This window comes from Camellia sinensis, chromosome 8 (assembly GCF_055761805.1).
Source record: "Camellia sinensis isolate YWXY chromosome 8, ASM5576180v1, whole genome shotgun sequence".
Taxonomy (NCBI): Eukaryota; Viridiplantae; Streptophyta; class Magnoliopsida; order Ericales; family Theaceae; genus Camellia; species Camellia sinensis.
Genome location: NC_138968.1, coordinates 149,926,483 through 149,950,421, shown reverse-complemented (window position 1 = coordinate 149,950,421; position 23,939 = coordinate 149,926,483). Strand labels below are relative to the sequence as shown.

At 30.6% G+C, this 23,939-nt stretch overlaps 3 protein-coding genes across 3 annotated transcripts; all 3 read right to left on the bottom strand.

The window, feature by feature from the left end:
- Positions 1-2,527: 2,527 nt before the first annotated feature.
- LOC114274041 (expansin-B3) lies at positions 2,528-9,139 on the bottom strand. The gene is made up of 4 exons (XM_082883802.1): positions 8,527-9,139; positions 6,437-6,743; positions 5,653-5,782; positions 2,528-3,192 (listed from the first exon to the last, which is right to left on the bottom strand). Exons 1-4 carry the CDS (start codon positions 8,678-8,680, stop codon positions 2,995-2,997), a joined length of 789 nt encoding a protein of 262 aa, XP_082739928.1. The 5' UTR covers positions 8,681-9,139; the 3' UTR covers positions 2,528-2,994.
- Positions 9,140-11,595: 2,456 nt separating this feature from the next.
- Positions 11,596-12,264, bottom strand: LOC145798183 (uncharacterized). Its single transcript, XM_082885671.1, has one exon. The coding sequence runs from the start codon at positions 12,262-12,264 to the stop codon at positions 11,596-11,598; it is 669 nt and encodes a 222-aa protein (XP_082741797.1).
- A 5,488-nt stretch (positions 12,265-17,752) lies between these two features.
- Positions 17,753-23,837, bottom strand: LOC114274040 (protein ACCELERATED CELL DEATH 6). The gene is made up of 3 exons (XM_028215902.2): positions 22,325-23,837; positions 18,985-19,520; positions 17,753-18,824 (listed from the first exon to the last, which is right to left on the bottom strand). Exons 1-3 carry the CDS (start codon positions 22,983-22,985, stop codon positions 18,186-18,188), a joined length of 1,836 nt encoding a protein of 611 aa, XP_028071703.2. The 5' UTR covers positions 22,986-23,837; the 3' UTR covers positions 17,753-18,185.
- Positions 23,838-23,939: the final 102 nt, after the last annotated feature.

The window sequence follows — 23,939 nt, the reverse complement described above, 5'->3', positions numbered from 1 at the left end:
TTGCTGAAATTCCAAATTTGAAAAAAAAAAAACTAGTAAGTTGAGGTCTCGTTTTGATATATATATATATATATATATATTTGACCAAATTAAACTCACCTCTTTTGGAATTTAAATAAAATGCAGTTAATCACATTTTCGATATAATTATATTGATCTTTCTTGAAATTTTAATTTACATAATAATTATGTTCTTTTTCATTAATAATTCATAAGTTATATAAATTTTTTAAAAAATGATATTATCATTTTTTTTACCAAAATTTATATCCATTTTTATTTATTTCAATATTGTCTTATTTGGGATGATTTAAATAAATATATTTTTTGATTTTTTACGAAAAGATGTACAAAAAAAAAAAGAAAGATTATGTGACCTAAATAAATACATTTATTTATAAGTATATGTATATCTATCATGTCAAACAACATAGACTCTAAAAGAAAATTCGATATAATTATATTAAAAACATAAAATTAATTGTATTTTTACCAAACTTCTCACTAATATAATTTATTTATTTTTTCTCCATCTCATTTGAATAGGCCTCGTTTGGGAACCTTCTATTTTAGTTAAAAAGTTATTAAATTAGTCAAAAAGCCAACAATTCATACCAAAAAGTCAAAGATTCTCTTTTCTCTCTACTTTTTGCATATCTTTTCGTAAAAAGCTAAAAATCATCCCAAACATATTAATTTTTTTTAACTCATATTTTAACTAAATAATTAAAAAATTACTAAATTAATCTGTTTCCAAACAGGACTACCGGGGACCGGCCCTTCACGTGTAGGGAGATATCAAAAACTTTTTCAACTTGTTCAGACCGAAACTAGTTCTTAAAAGATTTTGATATCTTTTGCATGTGAGCCATAAATTCAAACACAGCTTTATACATTCATTCATATCCATTCACATCTTTGGCACACTAGCTATATTATATAGCATACGCTACATATTTCCATTCAACAAACAAGGGAAGTCAAATTTATGAATTTCCCATTCACATTTCTTATTCGGTGGGTTTGATTTTAATTTTTTAAAAATTAAATTTTTTACTTTTTGTATTTTTTTATTTGTAGTAAATATTTTTGAAAATTTAAGTAATTTTTTTTTAATTTTTTTTAGATATACCTTATTTAGATGTATCTAAAAAATAAAATATTTGTAAAAAAATATTTTAAAAAATCAATAAATGCACAAGAATACGAAAAATATACTGAATTGTCTTATTTTTTTTTGTATTTTTGTTATTTAGTGATTTTTCTAAAGATTTTTTTCACAAATATTATACATTTTAAGTATATTCATGTTAGGTGTATCTAAAAATTACTTAAAATATTAAAAAATTTAGTAAAAATAAAAAAATTTAATTTTCTAAAAAGCAAATTCCAAAAAACCAAACCGAACAAAGTGATCAATTGTACATATCTTAAAAAGTAATTTATAAGGCTTGGTTTGTGGTACACTATATAAGTACATTATATAAGTATACTTTTTATTCTTTTTGATCATATCACTTTTTTATTTTTCTACACATTTTTTCGTAAAAAATTAAAATATACATTTATTTAGATTATTGACTGTATGTGTTTGGCAGAATGACAATCAAAGCTTTGATTATGAGACTAGCAGCTACCTGGGCGACGGAAATTTTTTTTAATTTTTATTTATTTATTTATTTAATTTTTTATAGAGTACAAACATGAAACTAAAAATACCTATAAACCAAACATCACTGAGACTATCGAATAATCACCTGTGTTTAGTTAAAAGATTTGATTAGAGAAATAAATAATTAAAACAAAGAAATACAATTTTATTTTTTATTTTTTGGATTCACTTAGACATTTTTTTTTTCTCTATTCCTAACTCAACCACACATAAATTGGAATTCGAATCCTATCAATTTTTTATTTTTATTTTTATTTTTCTTTCCCTTGTCAAATCCTCCAACTAAACACAATTTTTTAAAAAATATTATGGGTTAATTTTACTTTTTATTCTTATAATTTGATCTAAATTTCATTTTAGTTTTTATATTTTCAATTTGAACAATTTGTTTTTTATACTGTAAATTTAGTTTCAATTTGGTCATTCTTTCTAAATTGCAAATTAAATTTAATAATTTTAGAACACTTGTCAATTTTCTAATATTTCAATCTGTTTATTCCGTCTAAATTTGAAGTTAAATTTAATAATTTTTCAACATTTGTAAATGCGTACATGTTATTTTAGTTAATTTTTTAATTTTTTTTATATAAAAGATGTATAAAAATATAGAGAGTGATATAATAACTTGGTTTAACTTTTTAACTATTTCAGCTAAAAACTCATGCTCCAAACAACCCCTTAGCCCTAAAGCAATTCCCATTTTCCTGGTCAAGGGTAAGTGAGTAATGCAAATCTTGTTTCCTCACTCACACGTGGTATTCTTATTATTATCAATAATTTAATTTTTTTTAAAAATATGTAAAAAAATAAAGAAATAATATGATTGAAATAAATTAATAACTCAATAAACTAAAATTTTTGTCTTAATACCCAAAATATGGCATTAACTATTTCCTCCCCAACCACACTGTTGAATTCATTGGACCAAATTCATGGCCCACAAACTTACACACACATTAGATTACATAATATTTAAGTAGAGCTCACACCCACATCAGATTACATTACATTACATTATATTAACTGAAGCTCTCTCTCCTCCTTTTGGAGAGGGCTACAACTAACAATACATTTATAAAAACAAAACAAACACTCTACAACATAAATTAGGCAACATATAAAAAAAGATATTGAAAAAAAAAAAAGAAGAGAGAGCGTTGGTTGCTTTTTTAAACGCTCCAACGGCTACTTTTCTTTCTTTAACCACCCCCCATAACGGTTGCTTTTTTTTTTTTGTTTTTTTTTGGGTGTCATGGAGAACCTCTTTATTTCTTCATTTCGAAGAGAGTGAATGCCAGAGAAACAGTACCCAGAATTTATTATTAAGTGAAGAAGTTGAGGCGAGAGGTGTAGGTGGCTTTAGGAGACCAATTGCTTGGAATAACATCTCTTGCAGAAAGAGTTCTTGCTGTTGAAAGTGTGGTGAGCTTCACTGAAAATGGTCCTTTTAAGGGTCCCCCAACAATGCACCAAGTTGCTCCCCATATATGCTTCATCTCTACCCATTCTATGGAACTTGCCTGCCCACAAAATGTCAATGAATATATTGAACCCATTAATAAAAATTGGAATTTTCTACTTTCACTACCACTTGTATAGATTCCTATCTCTTATCAAAAGATTAGATCTTAAGTTTCTAACCTTTTGGTCATGTTTGTCTCATTGGACTTCATGGTTCTCACCATTATCAATTTTGAGATTATCAATCTCTTAATGATGTGTTTGAATCATGAATTTGAATAGAGATTTAGAATGGAAAGAAAAATAGAGAAAAAAAAATAATTTACATTTCATTCAAATTTCTAACTAAATCTATGATTCAAATACAATCTAAAAGTACATATCATATCTAGCGTTTGGAATGTCTCTAAATTAGGAAGAAAATTAGTAAAATCTTATGATATCCCAGGTTTGTTTGGAATCACTCACTATACAAGAACTACATAATCATAATTCAAGGATATTTTGGTCTTTCAACTTCTTAATTTGGACCCCTATAATTCCTCATTTTATATCACTCCTTCATGAGACTCAATAATTCTCAGAGATAGTTCAGAAAGAATGTTAATCTAGACAACACTGCTGGAAACCCCCAGTTGGAGGACCAATCAGCACCCACTGGGGGTGCTGGGGTCTCCCCCATTTTCCTAATCTAGAAACCCAATTTTGTATCCGAAGAACTGATGGAATTCAAGATTGACCAAGATGATTAGTACAATCGCATAACCACTAATTGGGTTTCACTTGACCATAAAATTAGGTTTAAATATTCACAACACAACCTTAATAATTGTATCAAAAGGTAATATTATTATGATATATACACGATGTTCTTATACTAAAATAAACTGTTACCAATAAATTTTCCACCCACATGAAAATTTTAGTGTAATAGAAGTGGGTGGCATAAAAGACTAGAATATTTTAGGCAGATACAATTACTAATACAGATGTAACATACTCGATCTCTTGTTAACTATTCATGATGGCAAACAGTACATGGTGTGTGTGACGCAGAAGCAAAAGCTGAGAGAAAGAGAGAGATTGGAAAAATAGTTTCAACAAAAAAAAAGCAAAAGCTGGGAGATAGAAAAAGTGCTGTTGAGCAGATTGCACATTGGCACGACTGAGGATGGCATGGGGGGCACACACACATAGTACTAATTATTATTGAAGGAAAAAGATTTTCTTTGCCAAAAAAGATGATCAAAATAGCCAAAATCTTTAGACCCTTTTGCTCAAAAACAAAAAAGAAAGAAAAAAAGCAAAGTAATTGGCGAGGTTGGGCACGTGATTGGTAGACATCCGCAATATTCGGATTTGTCTGTGCCCAAAAAAGTCTTCTAAACCCACTATTTCTGCTATATATTCTGGTGATGTAAATTCATGGTCTTCTTTTTTAGTAAAAGTGTGAAAGTCCTCGTCACTTCTTTTAAGGTGATAGATGGAAGTTTCTTATGACTAATATGATTTGTCACTTAGCATTTACTTGTCCAAAAGACAATATTATATTTATAATTGTGACAATATTACTCAACTTGTGCAAATGATATAAACAATAATGATTTAGATCACCAATTTTGATATTTTAATAGAGTATTAATGACATAATAATGAATAAAAAATAAAAAAAAAATAAATTAAGATCAAAACATCATATCACTGTAGGTGGAGCCAACTGCCAACTCATTAGAACTACTTTTAGAGCTCAAAAATTAAAACTCCAAAATATTTTTTTGATATAAGTCAATTTTTTGATATAAATCACCCTTGACGGAGTTGAGTTGGCACAAATAATATTGTCAAATTATGTGTCAAATTTATCAGTTGACAATGCTATTTTTGACAAAAGAAGTTTTTTTATTTATTATAAAGCTGCTACAATTTAGCAATAATAGCAATTATAACATCCTATTAGAATTGTTCTAAAAAAATTCATAAATGAGGAGCCTAGTATGAGATATATTTTTTTTTTTGGTGTGTGTGTGTGTGTGAAATTGCACTTTATACTTTATCTTGTGGAAAATTATTTTCCATCTGTTTTTAAAATGCAAACTCATGGATGAAAAATGCTTAGAAGTTCTAATTGAGCATCCCAATCCACTCCTAATGATATAGAATGGATCATATGAAGGGGTGGATCTACACTCTCTCTTCCTATCTCTCTCTATTTTTTCTTTTCCATCTCATTAAAAGTCAAAATGAAGGTGATATTTTAGAAAATGTAGCATCACTCCTCATGGTTAGTCTCAATTGTGATGTGACCAAAAGTATAGGAGTTGAAAGTATAGGTTCCAAAGTAAAATTTCATGCCGAACAAATATCATATTTTAGTCAAAAAATTAAAAAATTGCTAAAAAAGCCTGCTCCTGAGTGTGCAATTCCCCTATTTATTTAATAAACATATTGCCTGGGATTAAGCATAATACGAATAAATAAATTAAATGTTAAAAAATAATTAAATAAGAAGAAATATGTACCTCTCTAATATGCATTGATCCAACATCACCATCTCCATCCTCGAATTCCACTAGAAGAGAAAGCCAGTAATCTGTGGATCCTTCATTTACATGGAATGCTATATTTTTCCCCGGATATTTACACGGTGTCCTTCAATAATAATAATAAAAAAAAAAAATCAATTGCTAACAAGTTTAAATAAAAAATTAAATTAAGTGAAAAACGTTTTTCATTTTTGTATTTTGTCTTTTTGTATGATCCAATGATACTTGTTAGTAAGATACAATTTAAAAAAAAAAAAAAATTGTGGGTGAAGAATATTTTTGAACCATTTAATATTTAGTTAATTAACCCAGCAAAAAAATATTCCGGTTAGTTAATATTCTTTAATGTTGTGTTTGGTTGGGGGATTTGGGGAGGGATTTGGAAAGGAAAAATGAAAAGGTGTGTGAAACTAGGTGAAATATAGGAATGTTTTATTCACATTTCACCTACCTTTTCCATTTCTCTTTTCAAATTCTTGCCTAAATTCCCCAACCAAACACAGCATAAGACACTCCTTAACAAAAAGCTCTCGAAACAAGAAAGTCAATGCGAATTTTGTTCAAGCCCAAACACACCAATAAGTGACATTGTTGCTAGGTACCAAACATTTAAGAAAAGATTCATATTAATTAATAAACTAACAAGCATAAAGTGACAAAACGCTAGAAAGGAACCGTTAAAAGCATCAAAGAAGAACACGAAATTAAATGTAGTATTTAACATTTTCCGATGTATTCAAAAAAAAATTGTAGTATTTACCGGCGGTAAATGACGGAGATCTCGCCTCGATTACGTAGTTCGTTATTGTCGCCAGCAACGGCCATGCGGCCGAAGGCAGCGCCACTGAGGTCAAAGTGGGTGCGGCCGGCGGAGCAATAGCCGCCGGGACACTCATCGGTGATGATAACGGTGACGGCCCTCCGGGAACAAATGGAGTCGTCCAAGCACTTGACTTTGTAGCAGGCCCCACACCCCTCTCCTCCTTTGAACAGGACTGGACTCACCGCTCCTACTCTGGCCCTCAGTGGCTTCACATCAACCAGTGACCCGTACCCACATGCCCCCCCTGCACCCAACCCCAATTCCACAATTTTGCAATTCATCAATACCTTATCTCATTGAAAAAGTTACAACTTTAATTATTAATGTTGTTAAAATTTTCTACATTTGTAATTATAATTTGTTGACATACACCAATATTCTACAACACTAATTAGTTCTTTAACAATACACTGATGTGCAATATCCCCTAAGAAAACAACATTTATAAGTAAAATTTGTTGACATTCCTCTAAACATGTAAAAAAGGTGATGAGTAATGCTATAAACATTATTTTTACCAAAATAGAGGTGGTTGTATATACACAAAAAAAAATAAATAAATAAATAAATAATTCTAGTAGTGCAATCAATTTTGACATTTTTTTTTTGTCTAATAATACTATGTATATTTCTAATATGTTATGAAGTACCTAAAAAAAAAAATTTCTAATATGTTATAAGAAAAAATTATTGAGGCATTATTGGGTATTTCTTATATTAGCACTTTTTCCTTTTTCTTTTTTTATATCATTTTGTATTTTTTTGAATCACATCATATCACTTCTTTATTTTTAACACATTTTTTTATAAAAAATAAAAAAATATACCTATTATATCATTTCAAATACCTTTTTAATATTTATAGAGCAATTATATGGGTTATTTTAACTTAATTTTTATTAATTAAAAAAGCAAGAGTCATCAATTATTTTGGAAAAAAAAAAATCACAAAATAAACCTGTCTCTCCATTAATAGTCATCAATTATAGGCCTATTTTTGGTAGGGGTATGGTGGTAGTTAGCTGCAATAATTTGCCTATTTTTGTTCAAGAGTTTAACATGATCTACTAGGATTATTTTGGGAACTTGGTTAAAAGTCACTTTTTTTTGGTTAGTAGTAAAAGTCAAAAGTTGACCTTTTTTGGCTTTTTTTTCATTTGGCAAGTTGGTTTTTAGCCAACGGTGCAATTACAATTTTACCCCTCATGGGTCACAATGTGTTACATAGGTTCAGCTGTAAATATTTTAAATAAATGGGGATAGTTTAGTCATTTTATTATGATTTGACATCATAAACAAATATTAATCAAAAAAGTCAAAAGTCACTTTTTACCAACTTCCCAAATCATTTGTCTAAAAAAACCAAAAGCTTGATTAAAAGTCAAAAAATCAATTTTTACCATCTTCCCAAAACAATCCTAAGACACTGAAAGCACTTTCCATGTTTTCAAAATAAAACAGGGAGGCGTGAATGTGAACCGTAATTCACCATTACTTCAGTTAAAGCAGCATGCTGTATTACAAAACCATGATTAATTTGTAAAATTGTAATTATAATGTCAATATCATATACAACAGTGTTATATTTATATAATTTTTTCTCTCAAAATGTTTCCAATATAGTGACAAAACATAATACACAAAGAAATTTTTTAAAAATATTAAAATATGAATCAACTTTGTAAATTTTGCTTCCTACTTGTGCAGGGATTTGGAAGAGAAATTGGGATGAATCATTTTTCTATCACATATACATCATGTAATTGTTCAGAATTGCATCTTACTAAATTTTCCAAAACAAACCTACCAAAAAAACTTTATTTTATTTTTGCCAAAACAAAACCACTTTTACGATTGTATGGCAAACTTCGTAAACTGCGATATTTTCGTTGAAAATGACAGAGTTTTGTATTAATGAAGCCATTTTCAGCAAAACAGAGAGAGTGAAAAGAAAACAGAGTTTTGGAGTTTTGGGTGAGAGAGAGAGAGAGAGAGAATGGCAGCATTAGAGGGAGAGTGGGGCTTACCATCGCTGCCGTCGCCGTCGGGACTTCCATACCACGTAGCGGTGGCGGGATACCAATGTGGGTCAGATACACGGCTGAGAGGACCGCCGGAGACAACCAAACACTCAACCACCACCACCAACCAAAAGCTGAGAAGTAGTTGCCGACCCTCCATTTGTATGTATGAGTCAGATGTCAGTCAGCGCCCACCTCTTGTCTCAGCTGGTTCTCTTGGTGTCGTCAGATTCCCGGCCGGCGGAGAAAACGAGGAACTGTTAGGGAGAGAGAGAGAGAGTAGAAGGGAAGAGAAGAGAATAGAGAGCTCTCTCTGCCGACAGTTTTTCTTCCACACTGTTAGAACTGAGCTGAGCTCTTTCTGTTGCTATTGTACTGATATCTGTGTATATACATACACACACTGTATGGATAGTGGAAAAAAAGGTCCACCTTAATTACCATATGGTCCATACTCTTTCCTTTTATTCACGATACTGCCACTGTTATTATTTGGGTCCCACCGACGGTTAAGGCGTTAATTTCGCAGGCGGCAGAACCGTACGTGTCTGGTTTGGAATTAACGAGAAGGGTATTTTGGTTATTATGACAGAGATCATTCTGTTCGCTTAATTTAGGCCTAGTTTGGGAAGACTAAATAAGTGTACTTTTTGATTTTTTTTGTATTATGTGTAGAAAAACTAGAGAGGAGATGTTGATTGATGTGACCCAAAAAAAATAAAAAGATGAAATAAGTGCACTTTTTTGGCAATAGCCAAACTTGGCCTTAATGCAATTTTTTATTGGATTGGAGAGAGAGAGTGAGAGAGAGAGAGAGTGAGTGAGTGGGGACATGTGAAAACTGACGATACGTTAAGAAAAGAAAGAATAAAGCTTGAGGCCTCCGGTGGGGTACTGGAATCCTCACTGATTGGTCTAAAAAAAACAACTTTTTTTTTTTTTTTTTTTTTTTTTGGCCATTGGCAGCCCGCACGTGGAGGTGGGGTGTTGGGGGTCGCCCCACTGGGGGTCCCCAGCATTGCCGGAAAAGAAATCAGTTTGATTCCGTTGCGGGTGTATCGTAGAGTAAAGTTGCAAATGTGAAGAGAAAGTTTAGGCTTTAAGCTGATTTTGTTGACGCGTTTTCTCGGGAATTTTTTTAATTATCGAGCCGTGCGAAATGCTTCAATTCCATCGGTTGACAATTGTAAACATTCAAAAATGTCTTAGACCCCCAGCTGGCGGTGCTGGGGTCGGCTTCTATTGATCCAAAAAAAAATTTTTTTTTTTTTTTTTTAATTTTCGGCCAACCCCAGTGCGTCACGTCACTGGGGTTGACCCCCACTGGGGTCTTTAGCACTATCCGGTAAACATTCAGGCTTTGTGGCTTTGTGTGGTTTATTTTGAGAAACAAATTTTAAATTTTTTTTTTTTTAAATTTTATTTGGTTCAGTGATTTTTGAAAAAAAATTTCAAAATCATTTTCTCTCTTCTACATATCAATCAATCACTTTTTCTCTCTTGCACACATCTACTAAATTATAACAAAACATTAAATCATTCCAAACTCCTATACTCTAAAACTATTTCCAAAATATACAACTAAGCAAACCAAAAAAATTTCTAAACTCTCTCTCCAAAATCTTTTTTAATAATTTATCTCTAATTTTTTTTAGGTAATAAGGAAAGCTAAACAACATAAAAAAGAAAAGAAAAGAAAAGAGAGGGTTAATCCCTCTCATACACAATTCCAGCCATATCAGCCACTAGAATGGGCCTTAACAAAATAGGAGGGTCTTCATAGATCTTCAAATCTTCCTCTTGGTTTTCTCCTATATGAGCAAGGACGTCTGCGCACTTATTGGATTCTCGAAAAATGTGTTTGATAGTGCAGTCCATACGAGAAGGAATTTGACATGTTTGATTGGAAGGATTAAAGCATGGGGTTAGGATTATTAATCCGTGGGCCCAATCATCCTATGTTTGTTTTGACATTTTGGTTTAGGATTATTAATCCAATGGATAATTAATCCAACAAATTTGTAGGATTATTAGTAATGGGATAGAGATGGGATAGTTAATACCACACTAATTTGATGAAATTATTAATACTTCACTATTAGGGTGTGTTTGTTTTGAAGGATTAGGGTGTGCGATTGGACTATTAGTCCCACCGGACTAATAGTCCCACCGGACTAATAGTCCATTGTTTGTTTCATTTTTTTTGTTCTGGACTAATAGTCCCTCGGGACTATTAGTCATACAAATATGAGACTATCCTATCCCATGGGGAGGTGGGATAGAAACCATGGGATTGGTATTCCATAGGATTATTTTGTGAAATATTCATTTTACCCTTCATGCTATTACTTAGCAAACAATTAGAAAAGGATAAAATAGTCTTTTGAACATTTATAAATTATTTTTTTAGCGTTGTTAATTTAAAATTATATATTAAATAAAAAATTTAAATTATAAATTAAATTTAATTAAAAATAATAAATTATAAATTATGGCCTTATAAATTAAATTTTTTTAGTGTTGTTAGAAAATTAAATTTACATATTAAATTAAATTATTTTTTTAGTGTTGTTAATTTAAAATTATATATTAAATATTAAATATAAAATATAAATTAAATTTATTTAAAAATAATAAATTATAAATTATGGCCTTATAAATTAAATTTTTTTGTGTTGTTGAAAATTTAATTTATATATTAAATAAAATTATTTTTTATTGTTGTTAATTTAAAATTATATATTAAATAAAAAATATAAATTATAAATTTAATTTAATTGAAAATAATAAATTAAAATAATTAAAATATTGTGCAAAAAATAAAATAAAATAAAATTTTATTTAATCTAGCTAAAAATAATTAAAATATTAAAGCTATGTTTAATATTTGTATTACTTAGTAAATAATTAAAAAGGATAAAATAGTCATTTGAGCATTTATCATTCTCCATAATATCCCAAACAAACATGGGATAATTAAAAATAGTCCAATCCAGACATCTAATCCCATCACTAAACAAACATATGATACAAATTTAGTTCAACCAAATAGCCCCGGGACAATATATCCCAGGATTAATAGTCCAATGGATTATAATCCCCCTTTATCCAGTCCGTCCAAACAAACGCACCCTTAATGTCTTCCACAAGAGCACGGTAAGGGCAATTTGGATGAGCTCTATCATTGATGAGGTTGACAGCATCATGATAGTCTGTTTCAATTATCACATTTCTCCAACCTTTTTCATGAATGATGGTTGTTCCGCGATAAATAGCCCACATTTCTACTTCGAGGCTTGTTGCTACATCCAACTTTCTAGAGTATCCCAAAATCCAAGAACTTTTTGCATCTTTAAAGAGTCCTCCAAAACCAGCTTTTCCCAAACTTTCCTTGACACATCCATCAGCATTTAGCTTGATATTACTTGTAGGAGGAGGCAACCAATTGATTAGTTTAATTCTTTGATGATCAGAGCTTTGGGGGCATTGGAAAGCCTCATGGGTCTCTTGAGTATACTGGAACACTAGGTGTAAGCTGTCACTAATTTGAACATAACAATTATCAAAAACAGTTTTATTCCTACCTTTCCAGATGAACCAAAGGGTGACAGTGAACCATATGTTCCAGTTAATACTTGCAAGTTTAGTTTTATCACAAAGATTAAAAGAAAGCCAAACATCCAGAGGCTTATCAATGCCATTCCTAATCCATTGATCATTTTTCAAATTTTTCCACAACTCCATTGAGTAATAGCAATCTCTAAGGAGGTGGCTCATGCTTTCCCCTTTAGAATGGCATCTAGGACAAAGATCATTGCTGTCAAAACCTCTACTGACTCTGAGTTGGTTTGTGAGGAGTCAGCCATGCATAATAATTTATCTCTCAAAACTAAACCAAAAACACCCTCAAGCTCCACATGGTTTAATTTTAAAAAATACGTTTGAACTTAGAATTATATTAGCATGTTAGCCGTGTTATATACAAAATAAAATAATATATTATTTATTAAAAATATAATAATTATATTTAATTTTTTATATTTTATCTCCCGTAAATAAAATTTTATATATAAGTTTAAGAGTTTTGTTTCAAATATTTTTTTACATAATATATAGTATGGATAGCTTAAAATTATTATATAGACAATTAACAATTAAAATTATGCTTTGTTATTAAAAAATGGACATAGTTCTAATACTTCAGTATTTTAGAATAAAAATATATGAATTTTAAAAAATTGTTATATTGGTTTTTGAAAAGGAAATAATTAAATAAATTTAAAAACTTAATAAATAAGAAAGAATTATCACAACATGTAATTTAAAATATCAAAAAAAAATTAAAAATGAATAAATACTTTAAAAAGATGTGATTACAATTAAAAATAATGCCATATTTATTAATAAATATAATTTTATTTAGATATCTATTTATACTTTAACATGCTAACAAAAATAAAAATAAATATTAATATTAATAATTTTGAGTTTTAAATTATGATTTTGTAGACTTGGTATATTAACTTTTGGAAGGAATATATTGAATTTTTTTTACAAAAATTGAATTAGTCATTGAACAAGTCTTATAAGATTTAAAATAAAATTTAGAATAGAAAGAAATTAATGATATTGCAACATATGCATTTTAACAATTTTAAATTTTGAAAAAAAATAGATTAGGATTTTGAATTTCAATTATCGTACAACATTTTTATTTATATAATAATATAAATAAGGATAGGTAATAGATAGATTAAAATCAATTATAAATATAGCTATATTTAAAAGGATATAGTTTTGTATAGTTATATTTTAAATTTTAAAATTTATTTTTTAACTTCCTATATAAAAAGATTCAAAATTTTAAATTTCATGTGATCTTTTTCTAAAAACATATGAACTCACAGTGGAGTAGAGAGAGAAGTGCCATAAAGGAAAAGAGGAGTTGTACATATTAAAGATAAGTAATTAAATAATTGACTAACACCTTTAATAGTTTTGAAAAAATTGATTAAAATTAATATATTCTTTTTATAGCTTTGAAAAACTATTATATGTCTTTGAAGTAATGCTATGCACCAACTGTCAATTAACATATATTATGATATCAAAAAAATATTAAAAGTAAATTTTTTTTAAAAAAAAAGTAATGATATATAAACATAAAATCAATACAAAAAATTTATTAATAATGATTTTGTTTGAATTTTGATTTATCCCTTTATAATGAGTAACATGTTTTTTTATTATACAAATGACCATATCACGCCATTTGAGTATAAAAATTCTAATAAAATAATATTAACCAACAAAAAATAGTTATAAACAAAAATAGATAATGGTTGGTAGAGAGACGGAGAAACAACACGCAAAATATGAAATACAAAAACAAAAAAATGGTCATAAATTAAAAAAAAATAAAAAATAAAGAAGAAAAGAAAAAATGGTGTACCTAAAAGATAAAAGAGCCTGTTTAAAAAATACAATAAATTAAACATAAACCAATCTCCAAATTATCTCATAAAAAAAAAGTTAAAAAAAATGAGTTTCATTGTTTCATAAATGTAATATTTATAGGGTAAGGAAGACATGAATGGCTTGAAAAAAGTGTGGCTAGGATTTTTAGATGGAAGAAAAAAGAAAAATGTTTGGGACCCTCTTTGGGGATGACCTCCACAACTCCAAAGTGATTCTGACCCTCCATATATGTGTGGGTCCTACTCATGTATGTGTCAGGTCCATATCATGAGTAGTTCAAATTTGTGAGGGTCTTGTGGGGGTGAGAGTCTCATTCATTACTCGAAAAAAAAATTAATTAAAGAAAGAGTGTACAAGAATAATTTTTTTCATCTTTCCTTTTCTAAATTATAAATTATGGAAATATTATAAAAAATAATAAATTATGAGATTTTAAAAAAATTTATATATAATATAGATATGCTTAAATTTATTTGGGAATAAAATTGTGTTTAAATTTATAGTATATTAATTTTTTTCATCTTTCCTTTTCATTTACTTGGGATGACGTTCTAAAAAACATAACAGATTTTGTTGATGTGTACTCTTAAAACATAAATTAAGATTACTTGAAAATATTATATATTTTTTATTAATCATATTTTTGTACAAAATATATAATTTTTTTTATAGCTCATAACATGTGCAACAAATTCCAAGTTTTAATAACAATAGTGGATTCCCCATTTTAAATAGGCCAATCAAACTTTAAATAAGTCCCATTATGTCTGGTGATTGATTGTGCCTTATCAATTTAAATAAGTGGACCACTAATTTGGATAGCCCAAATCAAAGAGTCATTATTATCATTATGGTCCATTTACTAATCATTGTTCACTTGCATAATTCAAATATGCAAACACCAAAATACAGAAATTCAGCAATGGAGAGAACAACATAAATTTTCTAAATTTAGTGGTACATTTGACCTAAAATGCAAATAAAAATACTTCGTGTAAATCTGATCATTATCATTCTTCTTTCAATTGGTTAGAATCTTTACACATTCTCCTCTAAATTATAGTCTCTGGTGTACCTAAAAATAATAATAATAATTTGCTATTTAGAATTCATGGCTGTTCAATGTCCATGTGCAACAATTTTGGAAGAAAGTAGCAATATTACAAACAAATCCCAACTAAACATTACCATAAAAAGAATAGAGAAAATTGTAAATAAATTAATGGGATAGTCCCAAAGTAATTATATCATAGATGAAATTTTGTTTATGCTACTCTGACGAACATAGGAAATATTCGCATCAAATATAGGGGTGTTTTAGGAAATTGGTTAAAAGTTGACTTTTTGGATTTTTTTAATTTTTTGTGGTTTTTTTTTTGACTTTTATGGTTAGAAAAACTAAAAAGTCAAAAAATTGAGTTTTTATTATGTACCCAAAATAAAATAAAATATTATATATTTCACTGGAAATCAAACTCCTCCAAAAGAATACGAAGAAGAGGAAAGTTAGATATATGTAGGACATATATGTGTGATTCTTGTTTGTCAGCAACTATCTGTCAGGCCATGTGACCACTTGGTGGTGACCAACTTATTTGTGAGCTTCATCTAACTCAAAAAGTTGATCAGACTAATATTTCATTATTTATACAAGTTATGTGTTTCAATCGTGAATTTATGATGAAAAAATGATATAAAAATAAGTTTTTATATATATTAGAGATATTCAACCAAAAATAAATTGGTAATGGATGAAAGAGCCTCTCTAGACTATATGAAATACATTTAAGTAGCTTGAAAAATAGGATTAATACAGGATAATCTTATGTGAGATGATAAAGAGAAAAACAAAATATTTGATATGGAGACTTAACTCGAGAGAACACTTAAAACTCAATTTTGATATTATGTCATAATTTTTTAAGTATTCAATTCAAGTATTCAGGGTAAGAATTTAGATTTAATGCGTCATCAATTAAATACTATAAAATAATTAATTATTTTGGTCTACTATTTCTTCTTCTCTATAAAAATTATTCAATATTTTTGGAATAATATTCCATTTCATAAATTAATTAACATATTTTACATCGTTTTCCAAAACTCTAATATAAAAGTGATGAATCCTATAACTTAAATCAATAGCCATTAATTTAAAATACTACTTAAACTAGCTAAATTTACTCTAAAAACATTGAATAATTTCTTCTTGTCTTGAGCCTTTTGGTCATGCTCCTTGTTCTGTGCCTTTTGGGCATGCTCATACCACAATTATATTTTAAGCCATTTTTTTATTGCACCATTAAAAGGCTAAGACTAGTGGGAATGCAATTAAGGCCACATGTTCTTAAAAGAAGATTTTAATGGAACTTTGGGAGAGGGAATAATTTGTTTAAATAAAAAATAAGTGAATGACTTGCACCAAAATCTTTAAAAGCAAAAGTATTTAGGCCAAGTTTGGGGACTTCAAAAAAAGTCAAAAAGTCAAAAAGTTACTCAAAAAGTTAAAAAGTTAACACTATTCACCAAAAGTCAACAATTACGGCTGCACAACTCCCAATTCAAATTTTTCCCTACAAATCAATTTTTACAATTTTTTATTACACATTTTTCAATAAAAAGTTAAAAGTTAACCCAAACATCTATATTTTCAACCTCAATTTTTTAGTCCAAAAAGACAAAAAGTGTACTTTTTTAGTCTTCCCAAACTTGGCCTTAGTACTGAAAAATGCAACTGAAGAAAGCATTTTCTTGTTGCTACCACCACCATCCATGCACGCTTTGCCAAAGCAGATCAGAAAAATGTATGTTTTGCAGACAAGATTTGTGAAGATTACATTAAATTAAATATAACACAACACAACATGCTCAATCACATAACACGACACACTCAATCACAATGTTTAGTCAAAGGCAATATCAAGTATCAAGATTTTCCTTTTTAATTATGTTAGAATTGATAATAAAGTATGATTATTTTGGTAGTTAAAGTTAGTCCACAACTGTTGGAGAAAGATACACCATGTGATTCCATTCTGTTTATAGCACTAAACTGTCTCAATTATTATTCTACTCATAAGTTATTCACTTACCACATGTATTTGGCTAATGTACTTTGCATATGTGTCCACAAAATAAAACACATCAAGAATTCATTTCATTTTTTCTTTTCTTTCTAAAAGTGAAATCATCTTCCGGATGCATAAGAAGAATGTTAGGTGTTGGAGATGCTAGAAACAGAGGTGATTGTGTTGTTGACGCACTTGTGAAAGACAGAAGTAAAGAGAGAAAAAAAATATCAAGAATTAGAGCTCTAAATCTTTGCCGTTTCTTTTATTCCAATCAGTAATACCATAAATTCAGAACTTTTATCTTGAATTTTGCTCAAAAACATCAATCGATGACTCAAATTCATTCCTGTGTTGACCCCGCATTATATCAATTCAATCTATATGACACAAAAACATTACCCAGAAAACTCTGGAATGATATGTCTGTGACCATTGCATTTCTCTGTATTCCGATATTGACAGCAAGAACACTACAATCAATAACTAAACAACAGAATACAAACAAAAGGTCCAATTTTCCTCTCACAAACCATTACCTATACATTGAATCAATAACAGAACCATGGCTATTCCAAAAATATTATTGTACAACTATGAAGTACATTTGTTTGTTGGTTTATGTTCTAATTCTAATTAATTAATGTATTGACATAAATATCCTTCAAAGCGGTCTATAACAAATGTACATTGAAGTAACCATTTATTACTTATTTGACAATATGTACAATGGCTTTCCACTGGGGACATTATATATACAATGTATTTCACAAAAAAGAAGAAATACACACTATATTAGAGTTGACACGCATCTTCCTTTTTACATAGTATAATTCTATGCACATGACTGCTCTCTAGTTATACTGAATTGAGTTGTAAGAGGAGTTGGCTCCTCATAAAACTGGATTGCACTTAAGCTCGTCTTACAACTAGATTCTAGTTAACTTGAGAGCAAATAAATCCTAATTCCATGCACACTAGGAATTTTAAATTCCCAATCGACTTCATTTGACTGAAGCCTCTTTGCGCTATCCACATATCATCAGACCAACAGATTATTGGTCCACACACTTATTTGACAAAGTAGATTATTTACAAGACTATTGGCACCATTGTGAATTACTCTTCCATATCATCATCGCCATCTGTATAACCTCCAAAGGCATATAACATCAACAGAAATGGATAATACGATACATGACGGAAGATGTGATAGTTTGATGAACCCAAGAAACATAGTGGCACAAAGATTGCTGCAAGTGTGACGACAAAGTTTGAGCCCATCAACAGAACAACATTGCGAAGCCAACTGAGTTTGCTTACTATTAAGTACACACCTGCCATGAAAGCTATAGACATCATAGCAAGTGCTATCCCGAGTAGCGGCAATGCCAATTTTAAGGCAGCGTGCATCGTACTGACATCACCCAGTTGTGCCCATATGAGAATGACGACGGCGATAATAGAGCAATACATTGCTATGGTGTCACAGATCACGAATTCCTGGAACTTCGCCTTTGCTAACATGGTTGCTATGCCTTGGTTCGGGTCAGAATTGTTATAGCCACCTGGGATGCTGAAAGCAGCTGCAAAGGTTACAGTTGTGACTAGTGTTGCTACCATTAAAACTACATTAACCTTGTCTTTGTAGTTTTCCTTTTGGGAATGCTCTTCAACCCTAGAACTTCTAGTTTTGGAAAGCCTTGCATGTGGAGCCCGCGGAGCCCCGACAACTCTCAAGGCCATCCATGTCAACCTCTGCACAATAGAAGTGACGGTTAAGTTTGTGTTACGATTTCTGGAAACATTGAAAGTAATTACTGACATCTTCTTTTGGATGATATTTCAGTATGAAATTTATTTTTGCGTGCCACTTTTAAATTTAACACTCTAAAACCAACTTCTATAATGCACGAACCTTTTGAAATGAAGCCATTGTTTCCATGTATTCTTCAGCAATGTCAAGTGCTGTTAGCCTGTTGTTATTCTCGAGCTCTAGGTTTACCCTCCCATCCCATGTCAGAGTGCTCACAATCCTTGGATGGCCATTAATGGTGGCGATGTGTAAGGGTGTGTTTCCTTCATCATCTCTTTCATTTATAAGTTTCGCCAGCTCGGGCATTTTGAGCATACAACTAACTGCTTTGGCTTTTCCACTCTTTGCTGCAACATGAAAGATGTTCTGGCCTCGTGAAGTGAGTAGGTCCCTAGAATCAGGGCAGTGATGAAGCATCTCTTGGATTATGTTGGCATGGCCTTTGTTGGATGCTATGTGAATAGGAAAAAGACCGTGCTTGTCCATTTCGTAAGTGGTTCCGGAGCATTTGCTTAGCAAGAAATTGACCCCTTCAAGATAACCTATGGATGCAGCACAGTGAAGAGCATTTCTCCTTTCCTCATCAAATCTCAATTGGAAGGAGGATTGATCCTTTTCCCACAGTATTTTTAAGACATCTGAATAATTCAAAGAAAGGTGTTAGAAGGAATGTGTGCAAATTTTTATCCAATTTATTGTAACAGATTAGTTAATATGTTGGTTAACTGTATTCTGAAATGCAAAAAAAAAAAAAAAAAAATTCATTGGCTTATTGAATTATCTATTGAGCCATGAAAAAGGTTCAACAAGAGACAAATAAATCTGCTATCCATTTTTTATCAAGCAATATGTGAGTAACTCCGATATAACAGTAAAAGTAAGAATTATAGGTGGATTGACTCATCAAGTTACCGTTGAAATAGGGTCCAAACATGGAAAAGCATGAGGAATATTTCAATGAAATGGATGAAGTCAAGGATCCAAAGTTTTAAAAGTTAGAATTGTTTCCAATTTTATGATCGATTTCTATGCTTTTAAAATTTTTCAAGTCAGAAACTATATCATGGGAAAATGATAGATATCCTCTTAGCTACTAGGAATGGCTTGCATAAAATTGAAGTCTTTAACTGTAGTTGTTTGAGATTAATTCCATGAATCTTTATTGACTATTATGCCATAACCCAAGGTCGATATGACTCATGTCTTCACTCTCTTTAGACTTTTTTTTTTTTTTTTTTGGTTTAATTAGAAAGAAGGATGCTTTGAGATTATCATTGCATCCATGGACCCAGGTCTGGGGATAATCGGTTGCTGGCCTAATTTAACCCAACTCATAGGAAGTGACCTACTACAGAGGCATCAATGGAGCTTAGCTACATGCCCTAGAAGAGGCCACGTGTCAATCGGAGTACAGTGCGAAATCTCTGCAAAGAGTCAGTTGGATAACCCAACATATTCGCATCCCCAAAAGTCGAACCTGACTCATTTATGTGAAATGAGCTACCTTCACTACCAAGCCACCACCCTCGGTGGTCTCTTTAGACTTTGAATAGTAGAATATTATGTGTTGACATCATGGGTGACATAAGTGCTCATTTCTAGAAAGAGCTTAATTGTATTTAATGCCATAAAATTTCCTCTCAAATTTGAAGCAAGGAGTACTTCTCAGAAGCAACATTCCCAACTACTAAATTAATTATTTACTTGACTCTTCTTCATCCTAATCTTGGTTTCCTGTCCAAAGTACACTTAAACCTATGCAAACCATATATAAATCATTTTTAAAACAAAATTCTTGTGTTTGATAGTGACAAGGTGGATTCTTGTTATTTTCTCAAATGAGAGCATCGAGTGTGACATCTATGAAGTGATCTCAGTGCATACGTACATTTTAAGCATGGAATGGGGACAAATGGTAGAAACTTGTGTAGGGAAGTATCAGAAATTAGTATGTAGTTATGCGCGTTTGAACTTATGAAATTTTGAATTGCAATAATTTTTTATGAATCCGTACATTAAATTTTCAAGTTTTGATGTGCTATTGAATTTTTGTCTTTCTTGGATTTGCAAGAATTGGCAATTCAAGTTGCATGATGACATTTTAGTACGAATTGAAAATTCTATAACAGCTACTACCCAGTCAATATTGTTTTATTTAGAATTATTCATAATAATATATGGAAGAAAGATAGAATTTGGTGTTGCCATAACTATTCAAATAGCATACTCAACCTTTGTGGACCACAAAAAGCTTATAAATAGTCTACATATTAAATTCTTTGTATTTTCACCAGATTTGTAAAAAGACTGATGGAGCTATAGTGTTGATGTGCTTGTCAATACTACTTTTAATTAGTAAAGAAATTGTTGATGTGTTAGCCTATACTACTTTTAACTAGTAAGGAAAGCACTAGACATAACTTCCTTTAGAGACTTTTTAATTTTTATGAGAGATCAAAATTTCAATATATTGTTTAGTGACAAGCCAAACCTCAAGATTTGCATAGATGTGAAATTTGTAAATTTTAACGTGTACTAAACGTGATGTTTCTTTCTCTCATATGGTCATTTTCATAACCATCTTGGGGATAAGGTTTTAATGGGCCCATCAGCCACCCACCGCCGCCTGCCTCACCTCTTGAGTCATCACTTATTTATTGGTTAGTTAGGGGTCCTACTTGAACCCCAAAGCATGCCAATTAGAAAAAAAAATTAATTAAAAAATCTTCATGCATTTTTAGATCAAATCAGCTTTGTCAGCCTTCAAATGGGGGAAAGAAAAAAAAAAAAAAAAAACAAGGGAGTAAAATTTCTGAAAATTCTAAAGAAGGTTGTAGTAACCCTGCAAAATGAGAACATAATGGCATTAGTTGGTTTTGTTAGCTTGGTATTATACTAGAAAATAGTCTCACACACAAAAATAAAAAATAAATAAACTACAGTAAGTAATAAATAAATAACTTATATTAGTTCATAATCAAAGCCTATAGCATGAGAAAACTAAAGATTCATGTTTGAAAATTGAAAATTATATCATATAAGTTTTAACCCCCATTCAAACATCTATTGTTCTAACCCCCATTCTCAAACAAAATCTTTCTTTTTGCCTATTAAATTAAAAAAAAAAAAAATTCTTATTTTAAAAAAAAATGAAGAATGAAAGGCATAGCAACCACCTGGGTGAAGAAAAAAAAGGGGGAATCAGTTGTCAGTGGTGTGTAGGAAAAAAAAAATACAAAATCATGGAAAAGTGTATGATTTTGCATATTAAAATTTCTAATGAATACCACTGATTTGAAATAAGTTTGAAGTGCACACTGAAATGATATTCCCCCCCAAAAAAAGGTGATAAAAACTACAATTTTCCAGGAAAAGAAAAAAGTAACAGGGAAACAAAAAAAAAAAAAAAAAGAAGAGAAAAAAGGATGGAGCATTCCATTACCTAAGTTTCTTCCAAGGATAGCAGCATGAACCGGCGACTTGTTTCTGAGCCTCCCTTCGATGCTGCAATTCCCAGCAGGATTCTCCATAAGAATCTTAACAAGGCCAACATACCCTCCTTCTGCAGCCAGATACACCACAGACTTCCCATCCTTATTAACAGAATATGATATGTTTCGATTCTTATCAATCAGAATCCGAGCCACCTTCTCATGACGATGATGCAACGCCTCGTGCAATGCAGTGTTACCTTCCTCATTCCTCTCTTCCAAAATCTCTTCTCTGAAATCAGAATTGATAAGCAGGCTCACAAGCAATGAATCACCGCCTCTTGCTGCAATATGGAGTGGAGTATCGCCCTTGGCGTTTTTCTCAGCAACAAAGAAAGGCAAGTCCTTGCAAAGAAGCTTGACAATTTCATAGCGTCCAGAGCTTGTTGCAATGTGAAGAACAGTGTTCTTCTGGGGGCCCAATTGGAGACAAGTTGCTGACGAACCATATTGTCTGTCTAATGGGCCCTGCTCCATCGCTCGTATGAATTCAAGGATATCACCTTCTGTAGTAGCTCTGTAGAGTTCTGGGTCCATGGACTCAGCCGTACCATAGCTCTCCTGTTCCTCTTCTTCCTCCTCCAACAAACCTGGAAATTTGGGTACTGACATTTTTGGAATTGGTCACTTCTTTCTGTCTCAGTCTCTGTGTCTCTCTGTAATGTGTTTTTCCAGTAAATTGGAATTGGTCACTTCTTTCTGTCTCAGTCACTCTTTGTAAATTGTTTTACTTGATTACTTGGCTATTTAAATGGAGTTTTGAGTATTTGTATAATCTTATATATGGACTCAATTTGAAGCTGGTCTTTTAGAATCTTTATAAAATACTTTGAACCTCGAATATGATGAATCCAAATGCCGACAAACTGTATGGGAAAATATGAAGTTTCAAAGGAAATTACAAGTAATGTGTGTGTGTGTGTGTGTGGTGTGTGTGTGTCTAAGAAGAACTAACAAATAATAACCATTTGATTAAAAGACGTTTCATTGATCCTTGACTACATTCCTGGCAATAGTATAAAAAAGTTTACTTGAAGAGAATATACATGAATATCCATTACTAAGAATGACTAAGAAACACCTAAAATGTGTGGGTAGCAAGAAATGCATTAGTCAATTGACTCTTGCTTGGCCTTTTTTGTGGAAAATTATTTTGGTTAGACAGTGAACAAAACGTTGTTTGGTGGATCTGTTTAATACTATATGATTGGATATATTAGATTAGATTTATGAGATAATTATGACATCATAGTTTGATTCCAGTTGACTTGACAGTTCAATCAATAATCATTGATTCATTTTTTATTTTTATTTGCTCAAAGGTCCGAATTTATGAAAATTGGGATGCATAATTTTGTACGAGTTCTATTTGTTATGAAGGAACAAATGAAAACAAGAAAGTTAAACAAGAAATCACACAACACAAAGATATATATGGTTCAACGATAAACTTATGTACATGACGAAGAACAACAGAGAGTTTTACTATCAAAAGGAGATAATACAAAGAAGCAGTTGTCATTTTCCAAAATCGTCTGTAACAATATAACTCTAATCCACGAAATA

What these genes read in the sequence shown, in the direction of transcription:
- LOC114274041 (XM_082883802.1), bottom strand. Translation starts at nt 8,680, where the DNA reads ATGGAGGGTCGGCAACTACTTCTCAGCTTTTGGTTGGTGGTGGTGGTT. An exon ending in CGACGGCGACGGCAGCGATG is followed by an intron (nt 6,744 to 8,526) that starts GTAAGCCCCACT and finishes GGTTGGGTGCAG; the next exon opens with GGGGGGCATGTGGGTACGGG. An exon ending in ATCTCCGTCATTTACCGCCG is followed by an intron (nt 5,783 to 6,436) that starts GTAAATACTACA and finishes TTATTATTGAAG; the next exon opens with GACACCGTGTAAATATCCGG.
- LOC145798183 (XM_082885671.1), bottom strand. Translation starts at nt 12,264, where the DNA reads ATGGAGTTGTGGAAAAATTTGAAAAATGATCAATGGATTAGGAATGGC.
- LOC114274040 (XM_028215902.2), bottom strand. Translation starts at nt 22,985, where the DNA reads ATGTCAGTACCCAAATTTCCAGGTTTGTTGGAGGAGGAAGAAGAGGAA. An exon ending in TATCCTTGGAAGAAACTTAG is followed by an intron (nt 19,521 to 22,324) that starts GTAATGGAATGC and finishes TGAATTATTCAG; the next exon opens with ATGTCTTAAAAATACTGTGG. An exon ending in CAATGGCTTCATTTCAAAAG is followed by an intron (nt 18,825 to 18,984) that starts GTTCGTGCATTA and finishes TCTATTGTGCAG; the next exon opens with AGGTTGACATGGATGGCCTT.